Here is a 27,643-nt window from a genome sequence, read left to right as displayed (position 1 = left end):
TCTCTCTCTCCCTCTCTCTCTGCCTCTCTCTCTCTCTCTCTCTCCCTGTGTCGCTTAAACAACAGTCCTAACTTTTGTGTGTTGCAAATATAAAAGGCAAGCCATGTGACAGAGGGACAGAAGAACAAAAGCATTTGGAAGTAACAGGACCTCTTTCTAGCTCTCAGAAAAGTCTGGGGAGAAAGGAGCCCTGCGTTTTCCCCCAAGGTAAGCAGGAAAACAGCGCTGACGGCTTGCCTAGGAAATTACTTCTTTCCAAAAGGAGCATTTCATCCTCCTCTCAGACAAAGAGACAACCTTTAAATACCACTTAAATTTGCATTAATTGAATTTGCATTAATCTGTAGTGGGCTAGCATTGTGTTTTGTAAACGAACGGGTCTTTGAAGTCGGTGACAGGGCAGCGGAGCCTCACAGAGAGGCTGGAAAATCTCTTTGGGTTTGACTGAAAGAGATTGGATTTTCAAACTCTGCGTAGTTAGATGTAACTTTGTAATGGTTCTTATATTTGACCCCGTGAAAGGAGACTGAGAAGCAGCTACTCGCCGACATGGATTCCTGGAGCCCCAGTATCTTCCCCGCCGCCCTCATCCCTCTTAGAACGGGGGCACTATGAACGCGGGCAAGACTGCAAGTTTAAAAGCGCACTGTTTACTTTTATTACTACTTATGTATGCTGCTGATCTCCTGCCAGGGCTCTGCCGGAGCGCTTAGAATGACTTCAAACAATAGGCAACATTTATTTCTAGCTTTCTGTGTCACGCTTTACAGGAATCCTGTTCCTTTGCACCTTTCTCCCAACTTGCAACATCTTCAATTCCATAGATGCAGTCAGGAGCGCCGGGGAGAGAGGAGGATGGATTTACTATAGGATTTTGATTGGGCAAAAAGTCCGAGGAAATGCATGCTGTTTGCCTTGGCCTTATTGCAAAGGGTTATTTTTAGTAATCAGCTCGTCCCTGCAGCCGACCGATGCTCCCCAGTCCAAGCAGTGACCGGGAAAGGATGCTCGCGACCAGCACAGGGACCGGGACCTGTAGGAATGACTCCTACAAACACCTGAGGAATATTCGGAGGGTTCTTGCAAGCTCCTGAATACAAGTTCTCTCTTTAAATGAACAATTGGGCTGTAGGAGGCCTGGGCATAACTCTTTCTTGGGGGACGGGAAGTTTGACTGTGTACAGAATGTTAATGACTCAGAACACCCTGTAACTGAGGCTCATTGTGATCGAGGAGGCGAGATAAACCTGCATGAAAGAGGTAGACTCCCTCCTCTGCTGAGGTTCAGGTGCAGAGAAGGAAGCTATTTGGCAAGACGGGAGTCCCGCGTTCTATGCTCTGTAACTGTCATGAATAGCAGATATGGATGCTGTGAAACATGTCTCTTTTCATGTATGATATTAGTGTATTTTAATTACAAGGAGCCGGCGTTGGCAGATTGCTCCAACACATAACATTAAATACCAGGTGCATTTGAAAATGTAGACATGCCTAAAATGCAGAGTTGGCTCTAGGTGTCTATCAAATGCAGTGGGGACTACAAGATGCTTCTCAATTGTTTCGACCAAATGCAAATATCTGCCCTTTTTTTTTTTTTTTTTTTTTTTCTTACCAGTCTGGCTTCTGAAAGTAAACTCTTAGCTTCCTAGAGACCAATATTCATCGTGGAACGGGAACTTGGTTTATGGGGGAACTCCTCTGATTTTCTCTAATAACTAACCTAACAAGCGTTGTTGAATGAGAATCTGGCTTTTGAATGAGGTAATTTACAACCCTGGGATAGTCATTATTTATTTGAGAAAGCCTGAAAAGATACCATGGATTCTATTGCTGTACAATTTTAAGCTACTGCTGGTAACAAAGCATTTAGCCGATCCAAAACAGTTTTCTTAAACTATGATTCAGACCATTATATGAGAGGGTCTGAGCACAAAATGCAATGTTTTGCATCATTTACTTTAAAATACATTTAGTTCAGGTAAAAGGAGTGCTGGCTGAAGCCTTCTTGATGACCATGTACCAAGCAGCTGACACCCACAGATGGAAACACGCCTGTGGAGTTTTCAATCTTAATTCATGTTCCAATGACACTGTCAAGGGGAAAATAAATCATTTTTCAATACATTTAACAATTTCCAACTCATTTATTTTCCTCGGCCCTTGAAAAATGTGGCGAGTTTCTCGGAATTATAGCCACCAGTGGTGGCTGGCAATTTTTACTGTATTTTAAGAACTCACAATTCGAGCACTATTATTCTTATTGGTTAATTATTCATGCCATCATTCTTTCAATAACTTATGCTAGTCCTGATGGATGCAAAGGTGAACGAGACATTGTCCTGCGCCCTAATTCTCAGTCTGTATGCCATCTCCAGTTAGATTTTGGAACAGAAATAGACTTGGCCAGTGGGTAGACTGGTCAATGAGTTCCTTGTTAGAAAGAACTATTTCAAATATCTGCTGGTACCCAGATTTACTGGAAATGATTGTCGCTTATCGGTGGGTTTTCTTTCCATTTATGATAAAGGGGTTCCCCTTAGGCCTTTATCACCAGATCCTGGGGACACGTCACTCACAGCTAGCACAGCCTGGATCTTTCCTTCCTGGGCAGGAGAAGCCTAGAAAAGGGGCAGTTTATCCTTTCTCTGCTCCCTTGAGCCCCCTTTGGAAAGGACCACGTGCTGTCTGTATCGGGGATGGCTGTGAGTCACCTACTCAGCGACTGACATCAGGGCCACTTGATGAATCATTGAATTAGAAACATGCATGGAGGAAGATGTAGTCACTATCTCCCACCACTTACTTGTCCCACCCCCAGGATCGAAACCAGTGACCTCTGGGCCTGGCCTAAATTCAAGAGGACCCTGGGAAGGAGTTGCCAGAAGTTGTTCCCCAAACCCAGGTCTCCGTCAGAGCCACTAACAGTGTTGCTTTCAAATAACCCGATCTTGTGTTTTCTGCCTCGGATAGGTTACTGGGGGGAAATACCCTGAAGACAGCATCACCAGAGTCCTTGATTTGGTCCTTATCAGCAGATAATCCCCTGTGGTTGGATTAAAATGCCTCTGACTCCCTGGGGGGCCTGACTCACCCTAGCCAGCCCTCAGCTTCTTGGCCAGCGGCCTTCCAGGCCATCCTCACCTCCTCCCATGACAGTCAGCTAAGGCGACTTTGTCCGGGCCCCCTGCCTGAGCCGGTGGGAGCAGGAGGGATGGGACGGCAGGTGGCAGAACGGAGAAGGGCTAAAGCAGAAGAGGGAAGCTGGGCCATGGGAGGGTGGGTGAGCTCCGAGGCCCAGATTGCTGTGGCCTGCCCTGGCTGTGATCAGCTGTCATTTCCTCTTCGTGTATGACACTGTGGAACATATTAAAATTTCTCTGGGATGGTATGTTTGGAATTCCTCTGATGCCCCACCTCACCAACTTACCCGGACAATAAAAGCAAGGTTGTAAGCCTTTGAACAGCTGGCAGGCTATATATTTCCCCTCTTTCTTTCGCATAATCTAATTCAGAAAAGAATCCAGCTAGACTGGCAGTGCCATGTCTGGGTACTTGTTTCCTGCAAGTCCTTCCTCCACCACCTCCTCCCGCCCTCCCTGGAATCTTCCTGGGTGGCATGTGGCTTTTCTTTGCTTTTGCTCTCCACCACTCCCACCCCGCCCCCTTTTCCCCTCGCCTGAGCTCCTTCCATTGTGAGCTCGCTCTTTGCTCTGCCTGTTTTCCAGACAGCCTGGGTCCTGTTCCATCTGGGGACAACAGCCCATGAGGTCTCCCCATCTCCATAGTATTCCCAGGATGTCATTCTTGGCAGCAGCTCTGCCGGGCTGATAGGATCGGGGGTCCTTTCGGAGCGCCCCGAGCCTGAACCCACTCGCAGAGAAGAGCAGCCTCATGGCTCGGGCTGCCCTTTAGGCTGCTGGGAGCAGGGCTGGAGTGAACCGGGTTGGCAGGGACAAACATACCATCACAGTGACCCGCACATCTCCGGCAAAGGGCCGGGGGTGGGAGTGCTATGGGAACGCCTGGATGCACTTCGGCCTACATTAAGAGAAATGTGGTTATTCTCTGTTTCAAGGGAGAGAGACAAGTGACTTGAAACAAAGCTCCCTGGATCCTTGGGCCGCGCCCTGCCCCCTTTCTCTGTCCTTCCCACATCCTTCCCTTCCCAAGGAAAGAGAAGGACAGACGGGACTTTTAATTTGGCTAGCGCGGGCCTGAATGTCTTTATGAAACCCGTTTTGTGAAAGGGAGAGGGGAGAAATGGATCCTGGGTTGAACCGAACCCAGCATGGGGCTGGGGAGATGGGGAGGATTTTTTTCTTTTTTTTCTTTCTTTTAACAGCCGAACAACAGATCGGTTTATGAGTTGCAAATGGAAGGAACTGGACTTCTCAATTAGACATTCCCATTTAAGAGCTTCGTGTCACCCCCTGTGTGCAACATCCTTAAAAGATGCTGCTAATGTCCTCGGGGCCAAAAGGTATTAAGGAGCGCTCTACAATGCAGGTTCCTAGCCCTTTTCTTTTCCTGGGGGCTTTGGTAGTCTTTTCCGAATTAGCTAAAGTTCATTAAGAGACCCAAAAGGAAAAATTGAACACAGCTGAATTAAAATGAGTCTTTTCCTGTTAGCTTGACAAGAAGGGGGAAAAAAAAGAAAGGAAAGAAAAGAAAGAGAAGAAAGAACCAACTCCCCTCCTCTGCCACTTCTTGGGTTTTAATATGAATTATTCCATACAAGTCCCTAGGCTAGAGAATCTATTTAAAGACGCCTGGCAGCATGAAGAGAGAGGGTAAAAATACAACCACTCTTTTGTCCATCAAAGGTTTTCTTTGGGAGGACATTAAGAGCCTTCCTATTTTCCTGTCTGCCCCTGCCAGTGGCAACATTCCAGCTGGTAGTACCCACTCCTCACCCTTCAGATCAGCAACCATAGAACTTCTCTGTTTGCGTCCAGGAGAAAACAAAGGGTGGCGAATCCTGCTGAAACCCCCGTGCATGTGCAGTGGGGTGGGCGAGGCAGGGACTGGCTTGGCTGCGCAGGTTGCGTGCTGCAAATTCACACACCCACACATTTGAGTTTTTGAGGAAGATTGCGCCGATGGCATTCTTTCTGATGCCAGATGCTCTCACATCTGCAAAGCTTTCTTCTTGTGTGTCTGGCAATAGCTTGCTTGGTCCCCCTTCGCGCTTACTGTGCCCCTCATCAGAGGGTCTCAGAGTCTGATGGGTGAGCCTATAATTGCTGAGAGTCACACCCCCAGACCCATTTTCCATAGTCCGAATGTAACACCCTGGATGGGGTTCACAGTCTGGGACAACCACTTTCTTGTTAGAAAGACTGCTGACTCAGAAAATGCAAAGAATGGGTAACTTTAGGAGGCAATATATCCCTCATGCTTAGAATCAGGAATTCATCCAATCAGAATCCATTTCACCCTCATGTCCAAATCTGCACACGAACATGGACTATATAGCTTTAAACTCAGTTCTATAAGATTTGCAGTAGATATGTTTTTCTTTTTGTTTCTCTACAAAAGCTAAGAATTTTTTCATACCATTTTCTCTCCTCCAAGGCCGGGCTCAATCCCAACTTTTTCTTTTAAGCTGTGATCCAACCAATTGCCAGATTCTTTAAAAATGAAAGGGCAACAGGTTAATACATTCAAGAAAGTTGATGAGGTGTCAGAAAATTCTCAGGGGCGACCCTTCTGCAGTGCCACCAACCAACAATAGCCCTAAAGATCGAGTCTCCTCCCATCCTCCCATCAATAGGGAATAAAAATAGGCAAAGAGCAGACCATGGAGAAGCAAAGAGAAGGAGGAAGGATTATTTCTGATGTTTAAAATCTGCCACTGGAGATTTTCAAATAGCACAATTTCAGAAAGGGAAGCTTCCCTTAATTTCACCTACTCCCTCCCAGGAAGAGGGGTTTGAACTCTGAAGTTGCCTTCTTTACTTGACATTAGAAAAGGAAGTCAACTCCTACAGTGAAGAAAATATCTCCCTTCCTTAACTCGAAGTAAAATGTAGGCACACACATTCTTAATATGGATGTGAAGAGTCCAAGAAATCCAGTTCTTAAAATCCAATTTTTCTTTAAAGCGCGAGGCAATATTCAAGGACTTCATACATTTCTGTGATTCACCCCCAGATTACGGAAAATGACTTTTTTTCAGAATTAAAATGTTTCTGTTGAGGTTTGAAATCCAAAGGCAGCAGAATGGAAGTGTCACAGGGGAACCGGCAATCAAAAGACGTAGCCAGAGTGTGTGTGGTTTAAGCAAAGCAAACTACGAACAGAAAACCAAAAGCCCAATAAATTCAGGGTGATTAGCAATAAGGGAAACATATTTTTATGTGATTGGCTTTTTTTTCATTTTTTAAAAAATTTGTATTGGAGTATACGTTAATTTACAATGTTGTGTTAGTTTCAGGTGTACAGCAAAGTGAATCAGTTATATATATATATATATATATATATGTATATATATATATATATATATATATATATATATATATATATATATATACACACATTCTTTTTCAGATTCTTTTTCCATATAGGTTATTACAAAACATTGAGTAGAGTTCCCCGTGCTTTTAACCTTGCCCCTTTGACATGAGTCTGTGTCCACAAGTGTTGCTTCCAAATTGCCACCGGATTGAATCCAGTATTCAAGTCCCCTCATTGGGCAGAAAAGGCAAATTGAATGGGGAATGGAAATACTGAGTTGCTCTATTGTTTATGCCCAATTTCTAACTAAGGGCTCTACAGCTGTTAGGTGAGATCACTACCCATCATTCCAAAGTGTGGGTGAGGAGATTCAAATGCAGCTTTGGAAACACTTTGTTGGACACTTTGAAGAAAAGCCAACATACTCATTTGGCTCCAGGGTAAAAGGGAGCTTGTACCCTGAGCTAACATTGGTTATCTCTCTTCTCCTAAGGCCATACCACAGCCAGCAGCCCAGTGGCAGAGCAAGTGTCAAATTAACTCAGCACCAGGGTCCCCAGAACACCAGGGCACCTTTTCTTTTCCACAGGGAGAGTGTACATTCATGTGTTGGCGAGACCAAGTGCCCTGGGTTGGGTGTCTCAGAACTTTCCTGCTTTCCTTCCAAAGGGTCTTACACAAGGTAAGTGGTAGAGTGTTTCTCATTCCTCATGTGAAACCCCCTTCCTGGGGGGGAGTGGGTGAAATGAAGGGAACCTTCCCTTTCTGGAATTTTGCTATTTGAAATCATTGAAAGGGTAGTGGCAGATTTGAAACATAAAAATAATCCTTCTTCCGTCTCTTCTGTTACCTCTTTTGTGGCTTTCTCTCTCCCTATTATTGGTGAAAGGATGGAAGGGGACTCCATGTTTAGGGCTATTGTTGATTTTTGGCACCCCAGAAAGCCCACCCCTAAGCCTCTTCTGACAGCTCGTCACCATATCAGTCACAGCTTTTAGTGGAGTGGTAGATTTACAGAAATAATCCAAACCCCCAGAGGAGAAGACTTCAGCCGTATCCTGCTTCTTGACACATGGGTAATCAGACTCGGTCATTTCCAATTTATGCAAGGTTTGTTCTCTAAAAGTCAGTTATGTCAACTGTTAAGAACTCAGAATGAGTCTTTCCACAGAAACTGTAGAAGCCCGCAGAAGCCCAGCACAGGAAACAAGACCCGTACCCAATGGGCAACTCTTTTCAACCCAAGTCCCAGCCTAGAGCTTCAGGTACCCTAGCACAAAGGTTCCATAGATGCTTTACTAAGCGGACTGCCTTGCTCTTAACCACATCTGCAGAGAAGAAAACTCTTCTAACCAATCTTCCTCTTCTATCCTGAACCAGAGCATCATAAATGGCCCCACTAGGGCATGAGGACCTGCGGCTCAATCTGTTAGGAATAAGGGTCATTCCTAGGAAAGGTGCAAGAGGGTTGAACTCAGCCTATATCCTCATCATCACCAATTGAAAGAAGTTTAATTCTACCATGATTGACTACTATTTGCTTTCTCCTCTCCCCATTTGGTAGAGACTGGAAAGAAACACTACAAATTTTAAGACAGCTTTAAGAGAAATAAGAACTGGTTAAGTATCCTCGCTAACTGCTTCCTATTATTAACAACATGTTATTAATTTATAAACCGTATTTGGTACATTCAAACACCAAGTCAACTGGTTATGATGGGCTATTTTTATTTTGGGCCACCAATACAGCCTCACCAAGGGGCTTAGGCACCACATTAGAACTTGTTTGGACTTTTCTGTGATCATTAACTTCTTGAGTAAGCAAGGAACTCTTTGTGTCATATTTCTTTGGGGAACATGTAGCCCCAAAGCAGGCAAGTACTCTGAGAAGCTTGGGTAGAGTTAGAGAATGTTAGAAATGGATAGAACCATAGAAACATCTCGAACAATCCATACATTTTGTGAATGAGCAAACTGAGTCCAGAGAAGGCAAGTGACTTGCTCAAGATCACACAGCCAATGACGGGAAGGGAGGGCTCAGAGCTTGCGGCTCCTCAGATCAGCCTTCCTTCCACCAGAGCAGACAGCAGTAGAATGCTCTTCTGGTTTCAGAAGGTTGCGGAATAGTTATCCAATGTTTCTGGCAAATGAATGCAAAACACCGGGACATGGAACACAGGCTAGAAATGGGTTGGGGAGGAAGAGATGAAACCTGTAGGGAAGTGGGAGTTTGGATCACAATGAGAGGTTTCTCTGGATTTCCTGAAAAAATCAGGATTTGAAGTTTCAGTCAGTCTCTAGGTCCAGTCCTCCCACACCAGTCTTGCCCCAGACAGTAAAACTATTCAATCCAAGGACACACACACAGATGGGGCCACTTGACAGTTGACCAGAAATTACTTCTATTCCTAATCCTTCTTTTTCACACCCTTCTTTACCCCAGGCTTGTGATTTATTGCTTCTTCCCTGGGCTCTATTTCTCCTTCCCTTTTGCTTCTCCCATCTCTTTTCTTCCTCCATCACCATCACCGCTGAGTTTGGCCATGCCTGCCTAGTAATGCAGGCTGGGAGAAAACAGACCATCCCAGACTGGAGAACTGTGGTTTAATCCCAAGGATGTCCTCTTTCTCCTAAGATGGCTCTATGGGGGCAGGCATTGCCTCCTACGCTCTGCCACCTCTAACTGTAGAACAGACACCATGAGATGACAGGGGCAGGAGCTGCTCCCTCCCCACTGACCTTGTAGCTGCCCATCCTTGGAGATACCAGGGGCTGGCAGGCTGGAGGGCTGGCAGCGTGTGTGGTCAGGACGGCTGCCTCTGGGGCAGCCCAAGCTTGGCTTCTTGGCCACTACTGATGTGCTGCCAGATAGGAATAATATCAAAAACCATTCATTGAGCACATGAGATGCTTTATAAAATCCAACAGGCTGTTTACAGTTTATAAATTAAGTGCCTTCGGAAGAGGCATCTGACTTATTCTCCAAGGCATCTAGTTGACTAGTTCCAATTGGAATTCTTTGAGTTCCTGGGAAGGGGCTACTTAGCACTTCACACTCTCTGATGAGACTTTGAGTTTCTTGCTTTTCTAATCCCAGTATGAAGTGTTACCTAGTGGCAAGCTTTCTTCCACATTTAAATCTCTGATTTTTTTTTTTTTTGCAATTCCTTTGAGAGAGGCTTTATGTTCTGCCATCTTTACCTTACTCATGCCTGATATGATAGTTTTAAATGATAGTAAATATCAAATAATTCTGTCTGGCACACTGATGGCATTCCAAAGTCACTATATTTCATCTGCTTAGCTTGATCTTCTTAGAAATGAAGCAAAGGATGTTGCATATGAATTAGATGTTAAATGAGTTCATCAGCGTGTCTAAAAAAATTGCCCAGGAAAACAGCGGGCCAAGACTCTTTGCTTGTGGATGCAGTGAGCTGGAAGAGGGAACTAGAATAGGACCTATTTTCTCCCCTGACCCTTGAGTCTCATCTGTTAGAGCAAAAGGAAACACATAGTAGGTGCTCAGTGAATATGTGTTAAATATATATTTGTAGAAAGAAGCCACGGGAGGCAATACCTGCATGTATTATACTGTAAACAGCCCCCGGGGGAAATACGGATACTGAGCACGGCCCTCCCTTGTCTGGCAAGCAGGGCGAGAATAAGGCCACTCTTGGCACATGCCACTTGTCTTAGCCAGTTGCTGGAATAACTTGTGTGAAACCAGCACTTTACCCTTTGCCAGGCAGAAGGTCAGCCCAAGAGTGAGCTGATCTGTAGATACAACACCATCTCTCACCCAGGAGGCTGGGTCTGCTGTAAGCTCTGCTATATTATTTCGCTGAGAATGACAGGTGGGGAAATCTGGGCACCAGTTGTTCTTTTCCACTGGTATCGTTTGGAGGGTAGCTCCAAAGTCGGGCACGCCAGCCTACGTGCCTCTCCTCCAGCAGAGGCTCCACATTGGAGCTATTAGAATGTGGGCTCTGTACATCGGCCAAGTCCATGTCTCAGAGAGACTGTACCCAGAGCACGGAGCAGCCCAGGTCTACTGAGTTCAACAAGAGAGTCGCTTTCTCATTCAATCCATCACTGGCTGGGCTGAGGTTCTAAGTCTTGATAGGCAGCATTTGATTTTTATGCTACATGGCTTTCACAAAATTAAAGCAAGTTAGAATTAATTTAATTTTGAGAAAAATGACAGAAGCTCCTACAAGACAGACGAAGATACCCCTAGGCTGCCATAAAATTGGGATCTCGAGTGATGAAAACTTCCTTCATTCTTGATTTTCCCCTTTGTGAGTGCTTCCCTGGGCACTCTGCACAACCTCACCTGTGCACATCCGGACCAACACAATGTTAAGGCAACTTGACTTAATTAACATCACTCTTTTCTTGAGCATTCTGTTCATTTCTTCTTCAACACAACAGTGTTGGTTCATTCAATTTGAGCACAAGGCAAAAATCTCAGTGTTATGTTGCAAGGATCATACCTTTATGCTTCGAGGGTTCTGTGAGCTCTGTGGCATATTTACACTGTTGCTGGCATTCTCATTTCAGAGTTTAATATAACAACTGAACAAAAAGTATCATGCTTTATGAGCGTGTTGAAATGAAAAATCTATTTCTTATTAGTGGTGAAGCAATATTTCTTCTGTCATTCTTTTATACTTTATCACTACTTCTGGGTTCAGCTTATCATCTTTAAAGAGAAAATCAGATAATAAAGTTACATTCTGTGTGACATTAACTAGCTCTTTATCAGTATAAATGTCATAACATTTGCTTGCAAAATTATTTTATTCACCTTTCAGGAAAAAAAAAAATTTTTAACTGTGCTTGCAATTCAGAACGTTGCTACTAGGTGGCAGTAGTGCACAAGAACAAAATGGTCCACCTGGAAGAATATTTGACTAAGAGACTAGCATGTCTTCCCATATTTATCAGGAATAAAAGTTTAATACTATTAAAATACTCAAACTGGCACAAACTTTAAACATCCATTAACTTAATTACTATTTTTAAGCCAAGCTTTGATTTGAAAAGAGAAAGTATTATTTGTTAATGAAATTCTGGATAGGCAATACATTCACAAGTTCAGACATCTACAACTTTAAAAAAGTTATACAACGAAAAGTCTTTCTCCCGTGCCTGTCCTCCAACTCCCACAGGTAACTAACTGTACAGTTTCTTGAGTATCCTTCCAGAGCTTCTCTATGTAAATACAAATTAACACAAATATATATTCTTATCCCTCCTTGTTTTAACACAAATCAGTAGAGCTTCTGCATTCTTCCTTATAGAGTTGCATGGTATTCGACTGTATGAACGTTGTGTAATATATTTAACCAGTCCCCTACTAATGGAAATTTTGTGCTGTTTCCAATTTTATGCCATGACAACCAATGCTGTAGTGAATAACCATATGCTTGTGTGATCTCACATGTACGATAGTTCTCCGAAGTGAAATTGCTGGGTCTAAATTATACAGATTTTCAATTTTAATAGATATTGCCAAATTGGCCTCTACAGAATTTGTACCAATTTTTACTGTACTTTCTCCAAAATAGACCTGTTTTCCCACAGCCTTGCCAACAGGGTGCATGATCAGACTTCTGACTGGTTGAACAAAGTGTCTCAAAGTGCTTTAATTTTCATTTCTCTTAGGTGAGTGAGGGTGCCCATCTTCTACATTTAAGGGCCGATTATATTTCCTTTTCTGTGGAATAAATGCAAATGCCAACACGTATATAGGGTTTTGTTGTCAATGTCATTGCTTGTTTCTACCAGCATGCTATGCATGCTTTTCTTTCATTTGCGTTGCTCATTTAACCATATCTCCTGGCCATGGCTCCAAAAAGAAGTTGCTGGCAGTGGAGAGGGAAGGTCAGGACTGGAATGTCTGCTTTTCCCCTTCATCCTCTTGCCATTGACTCCTGGGGGAAATATCTGTGAACTGGAATGGTGAAAGGAGAAATCTAATAAATTCTCTTTCGGAGACTAATTAAGGCTTCAAAGAGACAGTTAACCATTTGGGAAAATACAGTCATATTGAAACTCAGGAAATGGTCAGCAATACTGTAGCCTCTGAACATGGAACCCAAGAAAGCTCTGGCTCTTTGAGCTGAAGTCTTGCTGAGTTTCAATGTAATGTGCAGAGGAAAACCTAGAATATGCAGCTGAAATGAAAACAAAAAATGCTCTTCTGCATCCTCTGCTGATTTGGAGCTTTAGGCTCAGGTTTGATCAATTTTAATGAAATATTGCCATTAGCATGCACATAAAGGAAAGTGGTGCAAAGTTGCATGAAAATATGGTATCCTCAACTTTAGGATTATCTTCTGCATATGGACATGGCAGTAACTGAATCCATAAGTATCTAAAATGTTGGCATTTTAGAGCAAGAGAGGGTTGCAGATGCCATTTTTCCCACTCCCCTATTCTACAAATGAGGAAACTGGGGCTGGAACAGCTTAAATGACCTGTACCAGGTCCCCCAGCTAATCAATGGAAGTGCTAGAGTCCAGGTGGGTCCCCTCATTACTGTTCCCTGCTCTTCCTGCAATTTACAGGGCTTCCCTGAAACACACGTGCTGAAGTTTTGCCATTGCCAGGGATGCTCCACTCTGAAACAGCCCTGTGTCACACACTCTTTTCCTCCTGGGGTCCCCTGCCCCACTCTCGCAAGACAGCTAAACTGAGGTTAAGGGGGTCTGGGGCCACTATATTAGAGCAAATCTAATTGACTTATATGGACTTGAACTTCGTCATCTTATCAGTGCTTTGCTCTGTTTATTCAGACTGTCCATGCATAGCAAGCTTAAAAAAAAGGTTGTACTATGAAGCAAAATAATCAAACTTTTATCTGAAATAACTTTGAAAGTTTTTCTGAAGGTTTAATTATTGTGTTCCTTTTGCTTTAGATGTAATGTCAAGTCCCCCAATCTTCCTAAATGTTTGAAAATATTTTTGATGCTCTCTGTTTGCTGGTGTGATAGTGTTGGCCATGCCTTGGGGGGTGGGGTTAGTGAGGTGATTTGAGGAGATTCTGGACCCAAGTCCTTTGTCCAAGAGGTATATGCTTAAAAGAACAAGGCAAATTTCAGATATGGCATGATCCCACTTTAATGATAAGTCTCTGCTCCAGCAACCACTTACTTTTTCAAATTATACGTGTGCTTGGGCTACAAAGGCTCTTCAGAAATGCGTGAGTCTGTTGGCAAATACACATGTGTTGCCTTAACCGCACTGGAGGCCAGTTAGCGTAATGTGTATTTCCGATGCAGCTTATCATTGGTGCTGGGTGGCACGGGGCTTCACACAAAAACAGGATGAGCCCAGAGCATAGAAGTGGAAAACTAGGTGGATGGGTGGGTTGGACTTGGACATGGAAAATGTACTTCCTTCCTGTGGGACGTGGCGTGTGCTTGTTAGCGCTGACCTGCCTTCTCTCTAGCCCTGTAAGCTGACATTGACATCAAAGCTTACCGAGAAACTGAATAGACCCTCTCGTCCCCACCAGCCAGGGATAAGGATGAAAGCACCCAATCGAGTTATGCTCTGGCCAGAACCACTTGACTATGGGGTCAAACTATCCTCCAGCAATTAAAGTCAACAAGCGCTTCCATTAAACCATTGTGTCCACTTCCAAATGATTATAAATATGTACCGTAAGCTATGGGGGAGGGGTGTGAAATGGATGATAGCTTATGCTAATGACACTCTAGAAACCAATATTCTCCACTCAAAATGACATGGAAAAATTCTACTCAATACCTCCAGGGTTCCATTAGTTTTTCTGGGTAAACGTTTCTGGGGAAAATAATTTCTGTTTTCATTCCAGCTGTGCCTCAGATACAGTGATGATGGATTGCGAGTGCAAACTGTAAGACGAAAACTCCGGCATACAAAGAACAATGACAACCAGAAAGCTCCAACCGGATCCTGCCCTTTCCTTGAAAGGAACTGGAGCCTAGGAGGTGAAGGCATTTCCAATTTTTAGTCCTTTGCCTCCCTCTGCTGTTCCTCTTGAGAAGTTTTCCCTTACAACAATGAGAAATCATGTACTAGCTGCATCCTTTTCTATGCTCTCCCTGCTGGCGCTGATGGGAGATACAGACAGCTCATTCATGATGGACTCCGATCCTCGACGCTGCATGAGACACCACTATGTCGATTCTATCAGTCACCCGTTGTACAAGTGTAGCTCCAAGGTAAGCTCGAGATCTCTGTGAGAGTAGCCTTACTCCCAGAAACAGGAGACAAGCCCTATTCCTTTGACAAGGGACAGAGAACTATATGGCTGACCCACAGGGCTTGCCAGAGAATCATCCTTTTAGGGTTTCCCACCGTGCTTTGAACTTTTGTCAGTAAAGCTGCCTAATTGACCATGTACACACCCAGCCAGCTTCTCTCCTTTCAGCCTGCTCAAAGTCAATAGGAAAGGCTGGAAGTTTCTCACAATAAAATTGTTGCTAGGCACAAGGTTGGAGGGGTGTGTGTCGTCCCTGGCTGTGAAAGTGGTGGAGCAGTGGTGTCTTTTTTCAAGAAAGAAAATGGTGTCTACAGGTTATCGTAACTCTTTCTATCTCCACCAGCAATAAAGAGGAAGGGAATACAAGAAATATGATTGAGCAGTGAAACGTACTTCTTGGCGGGGGGGGGCTCTTCAAAGTGTTTCCTGGTCCATGCCTTTCTCTACCTGCCATGTTTATGTTAAAATGGTTTCAAAACAGAAATGGCATTTTGATAAGTTATCATGTTTACCTTGCTCAGCCACGTCATTCTTGTTTGGAGTAGGTTGTGTGTCTTTTTGCACAGGCAAAAGTGATGTCTCAGTGTTGAGACGGGGTGTATGAAGGAATACTATGCTTCCAAGGCCACCTGGACCACCCAGAAGGGAGGCACATAGTAGGGAAAAATAGACCCAGAAGCAGACTTCTCACGACTCTCACTGCCCCCAGTCATACGAATGAAATTTGCCCACATTTGGTAAATAAGAATTTGTTTAGCCCAACCTCAGAGATTTTCACTTCCAGTCCTAAGACTAAAACCACTTAAATATTCTCACATGGCAAGTATTTTTTTAAATTACCGGTATAATTAAGAACTTTTGGTAGTATCAACCACTAAACTTGAGACCATATAAGTTAATGGCTCTACCCTCCGTTTAAAAACATTACGATTTCTGTCTGCCTTTAAAATTTCCATAACTTCTCTGATTATAGCTCAATGATGATGGCTTGTTTTAGTTTAGGGAGATCAGAATTTGGGTTAACTCACTTTAACCCAAACTTCCTGGCTCTTATTTGTACTTGTCGAACCAAAAAAAAAGAGTAAATAGATAAATTTTTGCAAGCCTGCAATCCCTTCTTAGGACAAAATATAAAACAAACTGAGAAAAAAAGATAGGACATGTTTTTCTAACTGATTGCTCAGAAACTGTAGGCCTGAGGTAAGGTTGACTAGAGCAATTATTAGTTTCTCCTCCACTCCCCCTATAGAGAGCACTCGTATTTAGTGTTTCTTATTCCACGGATGATTTCTCCCTCTGCTGAGTTGTCCTCCATAATCATGATTCTTTAAAAAAAGAAAGGAAATAAAATTATTTCAGGGACTTCCCTGGCGGCCCAGTGGTTAAGACTCTTCACTTCAAAAACACAGAAAAAAAGACTCCGCACTTCACTTCGAGTGCAGGGGGCACGGGTTTGATCCCTGATCGGGGAACTAAGACCCCACATGCCGCGCGGCCTGGCCAAAAATAAATAAAATGTTTAAAAAAGAAAGGAAATAAAATTATTTCAAAGAAAGTGTTCATGTGATGATAGGAAGGAACAGGAAAATTGGAGCATCTCTGAAAACTAAAGAACAATCTGGAAAGATTTGATGAAAAGATGGAGGAGCGCCTTAGCAATTATCACATTAGTTAAGGAAAGGTCAAAGAAGATATAGCCTTAACTCAAACGCAACAAACCCACAGTGCTTGAGCATGAGTCCTACAAACAGACTTTAGTTTACCTTTGTTCACCTCTGTTTCTTCCAGAATACCATGATAAATAGAGCAAAATTGTGATTGTAGAGAAATGTTTGTAATTTCATGGGAACAATCTGTTTTCAAACATCCCAAACTATCCCAAATATAGCAATAGTTTTATGTAAATGGTGCTTGCAATTATAAACCTTTCTTCCCTGGCCATAAAATATGCCTGGCAGAATCTCAACTACCCAGACCTTTTCTGGATTAGATTTTCTCTATGTAGCCGGGAACAAAAACTGTTTTTCATTTTGAGATATTCTATAATTCTTAATTCTCACAGACTCAGGCTGGTTTTCTCTCTAATGGGTTTCACTTAGAAAAATTGTTCATCTTTACAGACTTGGGATATAAAACATGTAGCCTGTGCCTCAGAAACGACCAATGGGGTTTTTTGCAAAGAGGAGACTAGGGTAGATTTTTCCTCTCTGCAAAAATTCTCCCCTCAACGTGAGGTTCAAAGCCCATTATTTACTACTGTTTGCCTGTCAGTTGTTAATGCTTCCCGACTCCCATTTATCCAGTGTCTGGTCTCGGGAAGACAGATAAAGGCGAGAACGTGACCCAGGCTCAGGGAAGGGAAAGCATCTGCTTGAACACGTAATAGGTGTCAGGCACCTCATACTATATGATCTAGTCGTTGCTGACAAACCTGTGATGGAAAGCGTTATCATTCCCGTTTTATTGGTAAGGAAAACTGAAACCTGAAAGAAGAATTAAGTAGATTGTTCGATGTCATTTAGCCCAGGAGCGGCAATGTCTGCCTCAGAGCATGCATCTTTCAATTCATCTTTCATTCATTTCATTCAATTCATTCATCTTTCACTTGGCTCTTCCTACTGGAGGAATGCAAATAGAATGTAGGAGCCATCACTTATTTTTTATTATGATTTTTTAAAATTTTATTGAAGTATAGTTGATTTACAATGTTGTGTTAATTTCTTCTGTATGGCAAAGTGACTCAGTTATACACATATATATATATATATATATTCTTTTCCACTATGGTTTATCACAGGATATTAAATATAGTTCCCTGTGCTATACAGTAGGACCTTGTTGTTTATCCATTCTATATATAATGGTTTGCCTCTGCTAACCCCAAACTCCCAATCCTTCCCTACCCCAACCCCCTCCCCCTTGGCTACCACAAGTCTGTTCTTATATCTGAGTCTGTTTCTGTTTTCATAGATGTGTTCCTTTGTCGTATTTAAGATTCCACATATAAGTGATATCATATGATATTTGTCTTTCTCTTTCTGACTTACATCACTTAATATGATAATCTCTAGGTCCATTCATGTTGCTGCAAATGGGAGCCACTATTTAGAAGTTGAGGCTCAACTTCCAGTCTGTTGAAAAATCATGATTTACACTCAGCAATCTTTGTAGAAAAATAAAAATAGTAGTGAAAGCTTTTCTGGGAGCCTTCCATGAGACTCTCTGAACTTGCATCTGGCCAGACCCGGGGACCTGTCGCCCATCTCCCAGCAATTCAGGAAAGGGCTGAGATGGAGTCAGGCAGAAAAGACTGGCCACAGTGGTCCACGAAGGAGGTCAGTGTGGCCACAGATTAGGATGCGCCTGGTGGCTTTCAGTGGTAACACCTCCTAGGAGTGGGTACAAAAGATTCTGGGAGTGGCAGCTTCATTGACAATCTTCACTGAATTTTTTAGTAAAGGTGGTAAAGCAAACAAGCAAAGGGTCAGTGGTTAGTGGAAATGAGATATCTGGGGAATCTTCAAGGGAACTGAGATCCCAGGCTTTGAAGTGAGAGAGACCTGGTTTCAAATTCCAGCCCCACAGTTGGCCAAATGGGTGACTTAGGGGGAAGTGAAGTCATTCTTTAGTGCCTCAGTTTCTTCCCATGTGAAATGGAGCTAATGCTGTCTCCCTAAAAGTGTGGGTATGGGTATTGGTGATAATATTTGTAACGCATCCAGCCTAGTGTTCGGCATATAATAGACATTAATAGATGATAGTATGATCTTGATGATGAAGTTATAAAGTGGACAGGTGTTTAGACTCACTTTTCTATTTTAGTCAACCACTGAAACCTCAATAACTATTGGGATCTCCTATAGCCTTAAAGGATTAGGAAAATGAACCTCACTGAGGTTCTCGTTAAACACAGAAACCTGGCAGGGCTGGGGGAGCACGCAGAAGGGCAAAGTAAATGTAAGCCACTGTGCTGGGTGCTAAAAGGGGGGGATCAAAGGCAGAGAGAAACAGATCCTGCTGTCTGACCTCCCTTCCCACGTGAGAGGAGGAAGGAGGGATTGGAGGGGGTGCGTTCTGGATTCAGGCCAAGGAGGGGTTTTCAGGAACCGAGACTGGGAAAGTGAGCCAGCTGGGCAGGCCTGTGAAGTCTGAGTTGGGTGAGGAGTAGCAGATGGTGGCCCCGAGCCAGGAGAGCGAAGAACCAAGGCATACGGTTGTCTGAACCCTGAAGGGCCACAGGAGCAGCTAGGGGGATGGCCCCAGAGGAGAAGGAGGAAGAGGGTTCGGGGCACAAAGCCTGGGGAAATTCCCTGAGGAAAGGGGACCTGTCATGCGCAGGGCTGCCCCCGAAGCTCACAGCATGGTAGGAGAAACGAGGGGAGTCGGGAGTATTGAGTTTATAACACAATTGACTAGTGGGCAGATATGACTTGATATTTTTTTAAAAAAGGAACAAATGTATACTGTGGTGGGCAGTTGAGGCACAAAAGTAGAAGAAAACACAGACTACGTTTCTGCCCTCATAATGATTACAAGTAAATGGAGGAGAGAGGGAAGGGAAGCATTCTGGGTGCAAAGGTCTCTTCAGGTCAGTTTGAGTTGTAACCAGAGTGAAGGGACCGGCTTCTAGCTGCAGGTTGACCTGGCTCTCTGGAGATGATCTGAACAGTCATTTATTGAGGGTGCTGGTGAAGTGAGGAATGGGAGAAGCAGAGGTGAATCATGTTCCTGAGGAGAAAGGGGGGGTGCTTCAAGGGGTGCCATGGAATAAGGGATGCACAGTATTCACTGTTGAGAAAAAGGCAAAATATGTTTCTCACTCGATTGAGGTAAAATAGCCAAAGCTCTATTCTAGGATGGGACAGGTGGGTCTTTATTCTGATATGGATGGAGACCATGGCCTGAGCCAGGAATTCACAGAGGCCCCACGTGACAGGAAAGGAAAGTGGCTTTGGAGATGGCAAGTCTTTCAACAAGGGGTGATGAAAACCATCTGTGTTTGGATTTTCTCTCACTCAGAAGACAGTTGTGTATTGCATCAAAAGGCCTAACCGTCTAAGAACTGTGGTAGGTCCCCAGAGAGAGAAGGAGCCTGAGGTCTCCGGGTGCAGTCCTTGGTCTGGACCCAGGAATCACAGCTGGCTACAACCCTCACAGTGTAGCCTGAACTTGCCCTTGACCGACTTTAGCATCTTATGAAACTCGAAGGCTTGAAAGGCTGACTCTCATGGCCTAATAGTATAGCACCGTGGTTAGGAGAGAGAGCTCAGGAATCTGGCTGTCTCGGTTCAGAATCCTGGCCCTCCATTGTACAGCTATGTGACTTTAGGCCGGTAACTTATCCTCTGCCTTTGAATTTCTTAATTTGTAAAGTGGGGAGAGTTTACCTTTTGAAACAGTTGTTAAGTATTAACTTGCCTGTGAAGGGCTTGGCACAGTGCCTGGAGCCTAGTAAACGTTCAATACATGTTACGTATCATCATCATTACTATTCCTTAATTATTACCCAAGGACCTTCCATTACTCTTAACCTCAGCACATGGAAATCAGATTGAACGTGAAAGAATCTATCCTTGAGCTAATACCCTGAACCCAGCAGCTCTGTTCGTGTTAGAAGGAACTAGGTATCACATCCAGCTGGAGCCAAGTGACTCCAGGGTTGGGGGGATACAAAAGGGCTGCTGGAGAAGTTGCCTAGCTTCCTAACATCAAGCCAGTTGTTGGGGGGGAACATAAGATAGCAAAAATTAAACTGGACCAAAAGCAGATAATGTGTATCTGTCACCCACCTGAGTCGTGAAAAGTCAATAGGTTTTTTTTGGTTTTTTTTTTCTATTTCTTTATTTTATTTATTTATTTATTTATTTATTTATGGCTGCGTTGGGTCTTCGTTGCTGCACACGGGCTTTCTCTAGTTGCGGCGAGTGGGGCCACTCCTCGTTGCGGTGCACGGGCTTCTCATCATGGTGGCTTCTCTTGTTGTGGAGCACGGGCTCTAGGCACGCAGGCTTCAGTAGTTGCAGCACGCGGGCTCAGTAGTTGTGGCTCACGGGCTCTAGAGCGCAGACTCAACAGCCATGGCGCACGAGCTTAGTTGCTCCATGGCATGTGGGATCTTCCCGGACCAGGGCTCGAACCCGTGTCCTCTGCATTGGCAGGCGGATTCTTAACCACTGCACCACCAGGGAAGCCCCTCAATAGAAGTTTGTATGAGCAATAACCACCTATTGAACACACTCTTTTAGTGGTGCAGCTCCATGTGGGTTCTTTGTCCAAAAAAATTCATTTCTTGATTGGATAGTGGAGTAGCGTGTATGCTCTTCATTAAGAGCAGTTAAGCGCAGTGCAAAATGCAGAGCAGCTAATAAAATACAACCAAGTCACCCACGTATGAGGAATGTGCATTGACCATAAACTGGGGGCCAATGTGTTTTGGCAGGTGAACAGATGTCTGAAGGTGTCAAAGTTTTATTGAACTGAAGGATGAATTGGTTAAGGAGTTAGAGAGTATGTGGTATCATCCAATGAACTGCTGGGAGTCCCTGGGAGTCCTCAGATCCCTGGGGGATGGAGCAACGGGCGAGGGTCTTGACAGTGGAGGAGATATTATTTAGGACTGCCATGGTTCTTAGAAGATTCAGCTCTGCTTAAGTTTGGAGGTGGTGATGATGTGTCCCAAGAAGCCCGTAAGAAAAGGGTCAGACTCGTGTGGTTATGATATGGTTACAACTCCCAGAGGCAGGTCAAAGAAGATTAGAGTAGGGTGTGAGTTGGCACATGCCTCAGGCAAGCACCTTAATATCAGGAAGCAGGACATTATAGTGGTTTAGACCAGGGGTTTGGTTTTAGACAGACCTGGGTTTGATTTCAGTGTTGTGTTTTACCAGATACGTGAGTTTGGGCAATTTACTCAAATTCTCTAAAGCCTCAGTTTCCTCATCTGTAATAACAGTACAGATAATAATTGTACCTTTCACATAGGATTGTTATGAGAATTAAGTGAGATTAAATGTTGTAAGCACTCAATAAATGTTGGCTGCCATCATTATTATTAGCGAAATGATCACTATCTAGTGATGTATCTAGAGCAGAGCCTCTCAAACTTTCACAGGTCCAGAGCCTTGCTACTCAAAGTGTGGACGTTAGCACAGCAGTACCGACATCAACCAGAATCTTACAAGAAACGCAGAATCTCTGGCCTCACTCAGAACTAGTCAAGCACAATCTGCATTTTAACAAGATCCTCAGCTGATTTACATGCCCATTACAGTTTGAGAAGCTCTGGTCTGGAAGAGGTCAGAAGTTGTTCATTAAATCTGTAATACAGGTGAGGCATGGCCAAGACTAAAATGTGAATATCAAGAGTGAATCTGGGGACTTCCCTGGTGGCGCAGTGGTTGGGAGTCCACCTGTCGATGCAGGGGACACTGGTTCGAGCCCCGCTCTAGGAAGATCCCATATGCCGTGGAGCAACTTAAGCCCTTGTGCCACAACTAGTGAGCCTTCACTCTAGAGCCCACGAGCCACAGCTACTGAGCCCACGTGCCTAGAGCCCATGCTCCACAACAAGAGAAGCCACCACGATGAGAAGCCCATGCACCGCAATGAAGAGTAGCCCCCGCTCACCGCAACTAGAGAAAGCCTGCGTGCAGCAGCAAAGACACAACGCAGCCAAAAATAAATTAATAATTAATTTTTTTAAATGATTCATATATATGTATGGATACATTTTTTAAAAAAAGAGTGAATCTGGGAAGCAGGTATTTATACCTTCCATTCCTAACGACACTCATTCATGGATCTTTATCTTCCAAACTCCCTGCTTGACTCCTGCAACACACACACACACAAAACAGGGCTAGATAGAGATGGCATCTATATACAGCTGAACTTTGAACAACATGGCTTTGAACTGCACAGGTCCACTTACATGCGGATTTTTTTTCAATAGGAAATATTACCACAGTACACAATCTGTGGCTGGTTGAATCCTCGGATGTGGAACCGCAGATAGGGACGGCCAAGTGTAAATTATATGCAGATTTGAGAATACACGGAGGGTTGGTGCCCTTGACTCCCCATGTTATTCAAGGGTCAACTGTACTGGGAATCTCCCAGAGAGGGGATTTGCATGTATGTTGAGAACGTCAAGGGCCAGATAATCATTTCATGGTGTCTTCTTGGAGGAGAAGGCATTTGAATTTGGCAATGGAGGATAGTTGGTATTTCATTAAGTACAGCCAGGAGAAAAAGACATTCCTGAGAGAGGAAAGGCAAAGGCAAGAGGCAGGGAAATTCAGGGCAGTTCCATGGACTCCTAAGTAATTAAGCTTGATCCAAATAGAGAGTGGGTGATGAGAATGAGAACAGTTGTTGGTGAGATTGGAAAGATACGTGAAATCCAGGTCATGGAGGGCCTTGAGGCCTGTCCAGGATTTAGGATTTTATTCTGAAGGCTGGTGGCAGCCACTGAAGGTGTTTATTGTACATGTCTCTGCATTCTCCTTGCCCAGAAAGTCCAGCTCCTGAGGAAGAGGGACCCACTGGAGGTGGCCCCAGAGTCTTCAGTGCTGGAGTTCTTGTCCTTCAGGATGAGCTGAAGGCAGAGCTTGAGACCTTGAAGACTTTTAGTGAAATCACTAGTAGGTTAGTTCTACAAATGGCCCTAGATTGCTGACTTGGTCATATTATGGACAGTGCTAGTTGCCTGGTCATTCAAGGTCAGCATTTGGTTCACCTGTACGTGTATCATTTGGGTACGATGCACTGCCATGTCTCTGCCCTTCTGAATGAAGTCTGTTGGCACAGGTTAGCTATACCCATCCAGACTGAAATTGAATCTCTAAAGACTCCATTTGGGGAGGTGATTCTTTGAAGAACCGCTTAATCTGCCTAATAGATAATCCACATTAGAGATGAGCAAATTTAACATTACTCCAAAGTGAGATGTCACGGAACTATTCCCACGTACTAGAAAGGGTGAGAAGGGACTGGGAAGACCTCGAACTCTCTCTCTCATTAGAGGGATGGGGCGGGCACCAAGAACTGGCCTGTGTAATATAGACCTATGGCATAATCTCTCAAAACCCATTTCAGATCATGTCTGTTTTCCCTATCAATGTGAAGGGCAGGCAGGATAGAATTGAAGCTTTAATAAAATCAAAATGACTTACAGCTACCATTTTCTCCCTGCCTCTGTGGCCTCTCAGAGAAAATAAATCAGTAGGTCTAGTCCAACTTATTCTTCACCAAGCCCGGCTAGTCGTTTCCTAATATCTCATATTGTCTTGTTTGTTGTTAAGAGATTGTTGGATTCATTCCAGCATCTTTTCAGATAATGATGTTAATGATCTATAATTACCAGAAGTCATCTTCTCTTCCTTTTGGAAAGATGGGCAGGCCATTTCCTACTTTTAATTCTTGGGCATTAAATTCTATCCTATAGGATGATATCAGACTTAATAGCTGGTGAGTTTCAATAATAATTGCTAATTCCTAAAATACCATGAGGTAAATGTCAAACAGTTTCATGCATATTTATGTATCTTTTAATCTTTTATTTGAGTAGTTCTACTTTTTATGTTCTTGTTGTGGGTTCTGGAATTATAGGGCAACTTTTTCTCTATCACTTAATATGAAGTTCACCAAGCAAGACCCTCCCACATAAACATACACCAATAACCTCAGGTTTCCCCCCACCTTCTGTGCCTCAATGTATAGGGTTGTATAGCTTAATGAATCAAGCTGCCCACCCTACCCCCCCATGACTGCCACTCCCAGGATACCATTTATGGATGGGATGCATAAATGAGCCTCTGCTCCATCCCTTTAATCTATATGCAAAATATAAAGTGTGTGCTTATGTCCATTGTTTGGGGGATACCTTTGGTAGTTTGCACCAGATTCTTAAAGGATCTGTTTACTAAAGCCACACTAAGAGCCACTATAAAGAACATGCAACCTCTGCTACTTCAACCCAAGCTTTATTATCATCCTAACTTACATTTGGAAATGGAGATGGTCAGAAGGAATGCATCCTAGTATTTGCCCTAAATGACTGAAAACTCAATTGCACAAATCTCAGGATCCTTCAGTGTATAAGCCCAGAAGTGTGATTCCAGGTCCCAAAACATACCCTTTTTCTATTTCACTCTCTTGTTTCAAGTTGTGGTGCCCAGAATATTTCTTCCTAAGTATCACTAACTTATCCTCTTTTTCTTCTTCAGAAACCATATTCCTTTTCTTTAGTAATTCTCTGCACATAGCAAATTCCTTTTCTCTGTAGTCATTCTTTATTTACCCCCTGATGGCAATTTGGAATGACTTTCTACATTTTCAGACTAATAGAACTGGCATGGGTCCAACGGTAGACTACCACCTGTCAGTAGAAATTTCTTTTGTTCTTTGGTTTTTATTTGCACATCATGGTGGTGGGCCGTGTCCAGTGGTTCTAAACCCTCAGCACACTTTGGAATCACCTAAAGAGCTTGGAAAACCACGAAAGCCTGGGCTCAACTCCAAAGGATTTTAACTCACTTGGTCTGAGATGGGGCCTGGGTGTTGACATTTTAAAAGCGAATTTGCAGCAATGTAGGTGATGCTATAGTACTTTATATTTTTGCTTATAATGACAGCTACCAATTCTTTTTCACTTAAGTTGGGAAATTTCATTTAATGGCAGCTGAAGGGCCATTTTCAACTGGAAAAATTTATTTATATCTGTGGTAAACTTTATCTTGATAAAAATTTGCACTAGTATTTTACCACCAGATGGAAAAACAGATGAGCATCATTTAAAAATTAATGTATTTGGGCTTCCCTGGTGGCGCAGTGGTTGAGAATCTGCCTGCCAATGCAGGGGACACGAGTTTGAGCCCTGGTCTGGGAAGATCCCACATGCCACGGAGCAACTAGGCCCGTGAGCCACAACTACTGAGCCTGCGCGTCTGGAGCCTGTGCTCGGCAACAAGAGAGGCCGCGATAGTGAGAGGCCCGCGCACCGCGATGAAGAGTGGACCCCGCTTGCCGCAACTGGAGAAAGTCCTCGCACAGAAAAAACGAAGACCCAACACAGCCATAAATAATAAATAAATTAATTAATTTTTTTAAAAAATTAATGTATTTAAAATAAAGTACAGAGAAAAACATGTTTATATTATATCAGGCTTTGTTTTGAATGAATCTTTTTCTCCAATCCTTACTGTAAAGATCTTGTGCTATAACTTTTAAAGCCATACAAATAAGAGTGCTAAACTGTGGACTTAAAAGTAGGTGTATAAATATTCTTAAGCGGTATTACTTGGAAAATAAAATATAACAACCACATAAAATAAACCAATATCATATTTTCTTTACCTGTTAAATATTGAGAGACATTTACCTTTTTAAAGTAAACTTTAAAATCATGGAAAAAAAGAAAAGAAAAGCAAATTTGCCAGGTGATTCCAATGTGTGACCAGGGTTGAGAGCCACTGGTCTTCTCCAGCAGGAACTCATCCAGCCGGGAGTGTTAGGGCCTTTTAAAGGATGCTGCGGGACCTGGCTGAAGTTTTGGCTTCCCCAGCGGGGGTAACCACTTCTTTTCTCTCCCCAGATGGTACTCCTGGCCCGGTGCGAGGGGCACTGCAGCCAGGCGTCACGCTCCGAGCCCTTGGTCTCCTTCAGCACTGTCCTCAAGCAGCCCTTCCGTTCCTCCTGTCACTGCTGCCGGCCCCAGACGTCCAAGCTGAAGGCACTGCGGCTGCGCTGCTCTGGGGGCATGCGACTCACGGCCACCTACCGGTACATCCTCTCCTGTCACTGCGAGGAGTGCAGCTCCTGAGGCCTGCTGTTGAGTGGCTTCTGGATGGGACAGTCCCTCCCCCTCGCTGAAGCAGTTCAACCAGCCAGGGAAGGACTGGCAAGGGAAGAGTTAAGGCAAAAAAAAAAAATAATGTAGCAATTCCCACGGGATTCTGCGTATTCTAGTAATAAAGACTCTACATGCTTGTTGACAGAGATACTCTGGGAACTTGTTTTCCATTCCCATCTCCTTTCCCTGGTACAATTTCTTTTGGTTCCTTTTCAGATTCAGGCAATTTCCCCCTTGGCACTGAATGCTGTTTGGGTTTCCAACAATTCAGCATTAGTGGGAAAAGTAGGCCCCCATGCAAGAGTGGGTCAGGCTGTCACTGTTTGGTGCAGATTAGGGAAGCATTTGCTTTCGAAAGCAGGAAAGCCCAATTCTTTCTGGGACATCCTCTGGCTTTTTTTTTTTTTTTTTTTTTTGTCATTTGGTCTAAGGTTGCCATTGTTGCTAAAGGTTACCAATTTCAAATTCCAGGCACCAAGCATGTGGATATGTTTAGCCAGGTTCATTCACAGCCAGCTAACTGACATTAAAATCACTAACAAACAGATTCTCCTATGTGATGCTGGAACTCCTGATAGCCATCATTATTATTCAGAAATGACTTTGGGGAAGTAAAAGTGGCTTAAAGAATTTGTCATCTTGAGGCTCTCTCAGATAAATTATGTTAACATGTTGTAAGGGAGCAGACTTTTAAAGACCTGCACAAATACGGATCCTGCACTGACTTTGAAAAAGGCATATATGTACTAGTGGCATGGAGAATGCTCTATACTCATGCATGCAAATTAGACAACCAAGTACGAATCTATTTGTGGGTGTGCTATAGCTTTAGCCATGTCGTGGGCATCATTCTCTAATATCCACTCGTCCGTGGGAAGCTTGCTGCCGAAAATGGTGGCCTGGCTCATCTTCTGAACATTTGATTCAAATATATTTTGGTCCTTGAGGCTCAAAATTTGAGTTATTCCCATGTTTTGAAATAAAAAGAGAGTATCTTCAAAATTTTGACGGTGTAAGGATTGTTTTTTCCTACTCAACATCCTACCAGAGCGCATCCCCTATGGTGTGTGTGTGGGGGGATC

General features: G+C 43.6%; 1 protein-coding gene across 2 annotated transcripts; it reads left to right on the top strand.

Annotated features, from left to right (window-relative positions):
• LOC118888668 (norrin cystine knot growth factor NDP) lies at positions 1-27,566 on the top strand. Of its 2 annotated transcripts, XM_036839990.1 has the most exons (4): positions 1-207; positions 7,046-7,138; positions 14,300-14,669; positions 26,304-27,566. In XM_036839990.1, exons 3-4 carry the CDS (start codon positions 14,508-14,510, stop codon positions 26,529-26,531), a joined length of 390 nt encoding a protein of 129 aa, XP_036695885.1. In that variant the 5' UTR covers positions 1-207; positions 7,046-7,138; positions 14,300-14,507; the 3' UTR covers positions 26,532-27,566. The 2 variants fall into 2 exon arrangements, with proteins under 2 accessions (XP_036695885.1, XP_036695884.1); XM_036839989.1 differs by lacking the exon at positions 7,046-7,138.
• The last annotated feature ends 77 nt before the right edge of the window (positions 27,567-27,643 follow it).

This window comes from Balaenoptera musculus, chromosome X (assembly GCF_009873245.2).
Source record: "Balaenoptera musculus isolate JJ_BM4_2016_0621 chromosome X, mBalMus1.pri.v3, whole genome shotgun sequence".
Taxonomy (NCBI): Eukaryota; Metazoa; Chordata; class Mammalia; order Artiodactyla; family Balaenopteridae; genus Balaenoptera; species Balaenoptera musculus.
The sequence above is the reverse complement of the archived record's forward strand: the minus strand, read 5'-3'. Positions and strand labels throughout refer to the sequence as shown.

Excerpts from the sequence above, each read along its gene's own strand:
- LOC118888668 (XM_036839989.1), top strand. The coding sequence starts at position 14,508 with ATGAGAAATCATGTACTAGCTGCATCCTTTTCTATGCTCTCCCTGCTG. Across the intron at positions 14,670-26,303 it reads TGTACAAGTGTAGCTCCAAG|ATGGTACTCCTGGCCCGGTG; the intron begins GTAAGCTCGAGA and ends TTCTCTCCCCAG.